Source organism: Delphinus delphis, chromosome 2 (genome assembly GCF_949987515.2).
Source record: "Delphinus delphis chromosome 2, mDelDel1.2, whole genome shotgun sequence".
Classification (NCBI taxonomy): Eukaryota; Metazoa; Chordata; class Mammalia; order Artiodactyla; family Delphinidae; genus Delphinus; species Delphinus delphis.
The window spans coordinates 86,659,872-86,667,675 of NC_082684.1; the positions used below are offsets into that span (position 1 = coordinate 86,659,872).

General features: G+C 36.7%; 1 protein-coding gene across 4 annotated transcripts in view; it reads right to left on the reverse strand.

The window, feature by feature from the left end:
• Positions 1 to 7,804, reverse strand: part of UBR1 (ubiquitin protein ligase E3 component n-recognin 1) — a 167,584-nt gene that overhangs the window by 73,032 nt on the left and 86,748 nt on the right. For all 4 annotated transcript variants that reach the window (XM_060005097.1, XM_060005098.1, XM_060005096.1 and 1 more), the window contains 5 exons: positions 5,692 to 5,872; positions 3,454 to 3,515; positions 2,844 to 2,954; positions 2,084 to 2,149; positions 1,723 to 1,824 (listed from right to left, as the gene is read on the reverse strand). In XM_060005097.1, coding sequence (XP_059861080.1) covers positions 1,723 to 1,824; positions 2,084 to 2,149; positions 2,844 to 2,954; positions 3,454 to 3,515; positions 5,692 to 5,872 — 522 coding nt within the window. The remainder of the gene's footprint in view (positions 1 to 1,722; positions 1,825 to 2,083; positions 2,150 to 2,843; positions 2,955 to 3,453; positions 3,516 to 5,691; positions 5,873 to 7,804) is intronic.

The window sequence follows — 7,804 nt, forward strand, 5'->3', positions numbered from 1 at the left end:
CTAAATGTAAGGCCAGACACTATCAAACTCTTGGAGGAAAACACAGGCAGAACACTCTATGACATAAATCACAGCAAGATTCTTTTTTGACCCACCTCCTAGAGAAATGGAAATAAAATCAAAAATAAACAATTGGGACCTAATGAAACTTCAAAGCTTTTGCACAGCAAAGGAAACCATAAACAAGACCAAAAGACAACCCTCAGAATGGGAGAAAATATTTGCAAATGAAGCAACTGACAAAGGATTAATTTCCAAAATTTACAAGCAGCTCACGCAGCTCAATAACAAAAAAATAAACAACCCAATCCAAAAATGGGCAGAAGACCTATATAGACATTTCTCCAAAGAAGATATACAGACTGCCAACAAACACATGAAAGAATGCTCAACATCATTAATCATTAGAGAAATGCAAATCAAAACTACAATGAGATATCATCTCACACCAGTCAGAATGGCCATCATCAAAAAATCTAGAAACAATAAATGCTGGAGAGGGTGTGGAGAAAAGGGAACACTCTTGCACTGCTGGTGGGAATGTGAATTGGTACAGCCACTATGGAGAAAAGTATGGAGGTTCCTTAAAAAACTACAAATAGAACTACCATATGACCCAGCAATCCCACCACTGGGCATATACCCTGAGAAAACCATAATTCAAAAAGAGTCATGTACCAAAATGTTCACTGCAGCTCTATTTACAATAGCCCGGAAATGGAAACAACCTAAGTGTCCATCATCGGATGAATGGATAAAGAAGATGTGGCACATATATACAATGGAATATTACTCAGCCATAAAAAGAAACGAAATTGAGCTATTTTAATGAGGTGGATAGACCCAGAGTCTGGCACACAGAGTGAAGTAAGTCAGAAAGAGAAAGACAAATACCGTATGCTAATACATATATATGGAATTTAAGAGAAAAAAAATGTCATGAAGAACCTAGGGGTAAGACAGGAATAAAGACACAGACCTACTAGAGAACGCACTTGAGAATATGGGGAGGGGGAAGGGTTAGCTGTGACAAAGAGAGAGAGAGGCATGGACATATATACACTACCAAACGTAAGGTAGATAGCTAGTGGGAAGCAGCCGCATAGCACAGGGAGATCAGCTGGGTGCTTTGTGACCGCATGGAGGGGTGGGATAGGGAGGGTGGGAGGGAGGGAGACGCAAGAGGGAAGAGATATGGGAACATATGTCTATGTATAACTGATTTACTTTGTTATAAAGGAGAAACTAACACACAATTAAGCAATTACACCCCAATAAAGATGGTAAAAAAAAAGCAATTATACCCCAAAAAAGATGTTAAAAAAAAAAAAAAAAGACACCAAAACTTTAAAAGTGATCATTTCTAGGAGGCAGAGTTTCATGTGATTTTTCTTCTCCTTTTTGTTAATCTATACACAGTCATCAGTCAGTATCTGCAGGGGACTGGTTCTAGGACCCCTGCAGATACCAAAATCCACAGATGCTCAAGTCCCTTATATAAAATGGCTAGTACAGTTGGGATTCTGTATCCATGGATATGGAGGGCCAACTATATTCTAATTTTTATAGAGTAAAAAGGATATATGTGTGTATATGTATGTTTTACATATGTGCCTGATTTTTGGAGCTATACATAAATAAATAAAAATCTTAAATATGATTAAAATTTTTTAAATAATATTTCCTTTGGAATTAATTTACTTATTAGTTTCTGTCACTTACCTGGTCTTTTGTGGATATGGTCTTGTTAAAAGCATCAGCAAGTTCATACCTCTGAAGTACCAGTAATAAGAATTTGTTGGGATCCATTAAAGATGCACCAATCTGTGAAAGAAATCAAGTACCATAGTTCTCATGTATTAAATGGAGAAACATTTTGTCTCTAGTAGGACTGTGAGAAAAAATTATAAGGTAAATCTGCAGAAGATAATGCAGTAGTCCCTTCTGCTTCTATGATACTATATTCATTTCAACAGTGAGAAAAATTTAAGTGAAGTTAACAATAGTTACAGTATCTTCGCTTATTATAAGGAACCTAGGAAGGAAGGTTAACACAAATATCAGAGGTAATTTAAATAGGTACCTGAAGCATAATGATATCTTTATCATACATTTCTTCTCTGCACTTAACATCTTGGTAATAAAACACCTATAAAATAAAAAGGAGAACAGAAGCTAAAAGAATCATTTTATTTCAAACAGAATTCTTAAAATTTTCTCTAAACTAGAAACCCCAAGAACTCCTTTGTGGCAAAAAATAAGCTGTAAATCTACAAATCATTTTAAGGGATTTGTGAGGATGAAGTGAGAAAATACGGCATGAAAATAATTCAGAGTTAAAAATGCTCTATACTAGTTATTACTCTCAACATGCGTAACAAAAGAATTTACTTCCCTTAAGTTTAAAATGCGCACTTCAATAAAGTAAACCAATTTCTACAATCAATCATAACACTATTTTTCTCCCAAGTGGTATCTTTACAAGCCCTGTTTCCCCACCACTTAGGAAAAGCACTTCTCCTTATTTGCTCTACAACAGAGGGAAACAATGCCCTTCCATTAAGACTGGTGGTGGGAAGATTACATGTTCCCAAGTAATCTTCAGAAAAGACATATATTGGTGGGATGGTTCCTGGTACTACTGGCTTTCACCTAATCTACCCACTTAACAGTATTAAAGGATAAATGTCTATATGGCCACTAGAACTTTCATTTCTGAGTTTATATAAGAGAACACAAAACAAATACTCAGGAAAATCCAGGGACACAAAGTAAAACATATAAAAGAAAAAACAAGCAGAAAATGAACACATTCATAGTGTGAACAATAGGCCTTGCCATACCTGGCTAATGAGAGACAGCCCATTTCTTCGCCACATCTCAGCAACAACCTGGGCAACCAATACCAGACAACGCAAAGGATATTCCACTAGTACCTCTACTTGAAAATCCTCCTGAAACAGAGTGAGATCAATTCCATTATATCCCAGAGGGCTTGAACGTTACGCCACTATACATTGCTCAGTTTTCTCATCTGTAAGACTGAGGGCTTGAACTAGATGACTCCAAGTCCCCATGATTTCAAAATGTTCTTTTTCTTCCCACTCAACCAAGAGGTATTTAGAGGGGACTTCCCTGGTGGCGCAGTGGTTAAGAATCTGCCTGCCAATGCAGGGAACACGTGTTCGAGCCCCGGTCCGGGAAGATCCCACATGCCGTGGAGCAACTAAGCCCATGCACCTAGAGCCCGTGCTCCACAACAAGAGAAGCCACCGCAATGAGAAGCCCTCGCACTGCAATGAAGAGTAGCCCCTGCTCACCACAACTAGAGAAAGCCCACGCGCAGCAACGAAGACCCAACACAGCCAAAAATAAATAAATAAATAAATAATTTTTTAAAGAGGTATTTAGAAATAGAATATAAGCAAATCAACATTTAATAGAGTCACTTACAAAAGGCACAAATTCATGCAGTCTTGAAATAGCACCCAGCCTGCTTAAACGCACATGAAGACCTAAAGGTTAAAAAAAGATAGAGAAAAATGAGAAAGCAATAAACCCAGCTGATTTGTTTCCTAGTTAACTCATCAAGTTTGAAAACTTGTGAAATTTAAACATACGTTTATTGAGTTTAGAAATGACATCTCAGAATGCAAACATTTGATTTCTAATTTTGAAACACAGTTTTACTAACATATTTAAGATCCTACATTGTACAAGGTGTGCTTATAAATTATATAAAAATAATATTCTGCCTCTTAAGAAATTATTCTCCTCTTAGCCAAGCATCAAAAGAAATAAAAACTTATAAACAACACAGTCCTACTGTATAGCACAGGGAACTGTATTCAATATCCTGTGGTAAGCCATAATGGTAAAGAATATGAAAAAGAATGTATATATACATATAGCTGAGTCATTTTACTGTACAGCAGAAATTAAACACAACATGTAAATCAACTATACTTCAGTAAAATAAAAACAAAAAAAAAAACGAATCTTGGTATTTCTTTTTATAAAAATAGAAGTGACATAAAATCATGTCAATTATACCATATACAAAAATTAACTAAAAATGAATCAAAGATCTGAACACAGGAGCTAAAACCATAAAACTCTTAGAAAATAACATAGGGAAAAGGCTTCATAACATTGGATTTGGCCATAATTTCTTGGATATGACACCAAAAGTACAGGCAACCAAAGGGAAAATAAATGAGACTACACCAAGTTAAAAACTTTTGTGCATCAAAGGACACTATAAAGAGAGTGAAAAGGCAACTCACAGAATGGGAGAAAATATCTGCAAACCATATATCTGATAAGCAGTTAATATCCAGAATATACAAAGAACTCCAATAACTCAACAACAAAATCTGATTAAAAAATAGACAAAGGACTTGAACAGAGCTTTCTCCAAAGAAGATATACATATGGCCAGTAAGCACAGGAAAAGATGGTCAGTATCACTAATTATTAAGGAAATGCAAATCAAAACCACAAGGAGATACCACTTCACACTCATTAGGATGGCTATTTAAAAAACAAAAAATAACAAGTGTTGATGAGGATGTAAAGAAATTGGAATCCTTGTGCTTTGCTTCTGAGAATGTAAGATGGTGCAGCTGCTATGGAAAACAGTATGGTGGTTCCTCAAAAAATTAAAAAGTAGAATTACCTTATGATCCAGCAATTCCACTTTATGGGTATATACCCCAAGAATTGAAAACAAGCACTCAAGTGCATATTTGGACACCTGTGTTCATGGCAACATTATTCGACAATAGCCAAAAGATGTAAGCAACCCAAGCATCTACTGGAGGATGAATAGATAAACAAAACGTGGTATATACATACTATGGAATATTATTCAACCTTAAAAATGAGGGAAATCTGACATATACTACAACATGGATGAACTCTGAGGACATTATGCTAAGTGAAATAATCCAGTTATAAAAGGATATGAGTATGATTTCACTTATATGAGGTACCTAGAGTAGTCAAGTCATAGAGACAGAAAATCGAGACTGTAGGGAGCAGGGAATGAGGAGTTATGTTAAATGGGCACAAATTTCAGATTGGGAAGATGGAAAGAATTCTGGATATAGATGGTGGTGATGGCTGTACAACAATGTGAATGTACTTAATGTCACTGAACTATATACTTAATGATTAAAATGGTAAATTTTATGTTACATATATTTTACCACAATTAAAAATATAATTATGTACACTTATACAAAGTTGTTAAAAGAAAAAGACACTGACACGGTCGATTTACATAGAAATGCAAATCAAAGGATGATTAAAGAAAATCTATGATTTCTTTCTTTTAGTGGTGAAAGGAACAGTGACACAGTGAACACACTGGTGCAATCAGGAAGAGAAGAGGGTGAAAAAACAGCAACAAGATTTTCCTACATTTACATTTGGTTAGGCGATAAATTACCAAGTTAGTCCTTAAGTATATAGTATAAGGATCCATTAGTTGACCAAGATAACAAAAAGTCCAGGTAGCACCCTTAGATGTTCTGGTCACAGCTCTTTGAAGGATAGTGACAGCTTTTAACTGCAGTAACTGATCCGAGTATGTCTGTGCATACTGAGAACAAAAATAGTACTGATTCTAATATGAATATCTAGAAAACAAAGCTAACAGAAACATGCAAAAACCAAATAAACACTCACCAGCAAGAGTCCTAGAGATTGGCAGATGTATGCTTACAAGATCTTCAGATACTCTGTAGGATTTAGTTTCCAAAGTATGACCACACAATTGTACTACTGTTTTGCTACTAGATTTGAAACTTGTACTGCACCTCATCACAGCTTTATGACATTCTTTATAAGCCACCAGTAAGAGTTCCTCCTAAAAGGAAGATAAAAATGCAAATAAATTGACAAGTTATCTACTTTATTACATCATTCAGTATATATTTACTAAATACAAGCACAAAATTGTTTGACGTGTTACTAGAGCTACATCAACAGGATCTGCAAACCTGTAGGAAATATTATGACAGTCAGACAGACACACATACACACACAATCAAAGTAAAAAATTGTAAGCCACATAAATGGTATAAACTAATAACCTTAATAGGGCAAAAAAAAAAAAAAAGAATCACAAACAACTGGGAATACTTGTTTGCAAAAGTAGCTTTTGAGGGGCTTCCCTGGTGGCACAGTGGTTAAGAATCCACCTGCCAATGCAGGGGACACAGGTTCAAGCCCTCGTGCAGGAAGATCCCACATGCCATGGAGCAACTAAGGCCGTGTGCCACATACTGAGGCTGCCCTCTAGAGCCCACAAGCCACAACTACTGAGCCCACGTGCCACAACTGCTGAAGCCCACGTGCCTAGAGCCTGTGCTCTGCAACAAGAGAAGCCACTGCAATGAGAAGCCCGCGCACTGCAACAAAGAGTAGCCACCACTCGCCGGAACTAGAGAAAGCCCGCGTGCAGCAACAAAGACCCAACATAGCCAAAAATAAATAAATAAATAAATTTTTTAAAAAGCTTTTGAGTGGGGTTTGAAAGAATATGCAGAATTTAAGTATGACGGGAAGATGGAGAGATGGTAGCACTGTAAGCAGAGATACAGAATAAACAAAGAGAAATAAGGGGAAGTAATAACTCCTGTTCGGGCAATGGAAAGGAATAAAAACTAGACAAATCAAAGGGTTTATGGACAGAATTAATGAGCAATTAAACTGGAAATATGCCTTGCGTTGCCATGTAAAGCTGAATATACTGATACTGTCTGAAGTGTAATAATGTAGTCAACATATTGCTTCAAGAAGGATTAGTGGGTATCACTGAAGGTAACAGATTGGAGACAGTAGTGTTAGGAGACAAGGAAACCAATAGAAAGTTTATTACTAAGTTAAGTGTAAGGTGATAAGGGACTCAAACTAGGGTGGGGGCAGTCAGGGCAAAAAAGAATAAACCCATAGGAAATAAGTTAGGATTATAAAATAAATTTAGGATAAGGAAGACTCAAATCTGGGTGAGTATGGCAGGGAAATGAGTCAAAGGTCACTTTTTAAGAGTATTTCTCACTGATTGTATCTTAAAAAAAGGAATTCTATAGTTAAATAAATTTTGGGAATATCTCTCTTAGAAATGAGCACATTAATTTTTTTCTTTAAATAAATTTATTTATTTAGTTAGTTTTTGCTGTGTTGGTTCTTCGTTGCTGCGTGAGGGCTTTCTCTAGCTGCGGTGAGCGGGGGCTACTCTTCATTGACGTGCGCAGGCTTCTCATTGCAGTGGCTTATCTTGTTGCAGAGCACGGGCTCTAGGCACATGGGCTTCAGTAGTTGCAGCATGCAGGCTCAGTAGTTGTGGCACACGGGCTTAGTTCTCCATGGCATGTGGGATCTTCCCAGACCAGGGCTTGAATCCGTGTTCCCTGCACTGGCAGGTGGATTCTTAACCACTGAGCCACCAGGGAAGTCCTGAGAACACTGATTGATCAAAGGGTTTGAGAAGTTCAGTGGCTTAAAAAATCATGTTTGATTTTGTTCAACCTAGCATTTCCCGATCTTACATGAACATAAAACTTTCTCCCCCCATCAAAAGTCTGTTAACATCTAACACACAGAACACAGTGGCTCTCAGATTTCCTGTATGGATGAACGTATGAATCATGGTGTCATGAACAGAATAAGGGAGTCAAGAAGAAAAAATGCAAGCTGGAAGTAGAATGAAATGATGACAAATCAATTTAATATACTCTGAGTTTGAAATGCAAATGTAGATCCAAGCAGTAATGTGTAGCACACAAACAGAAGTGAT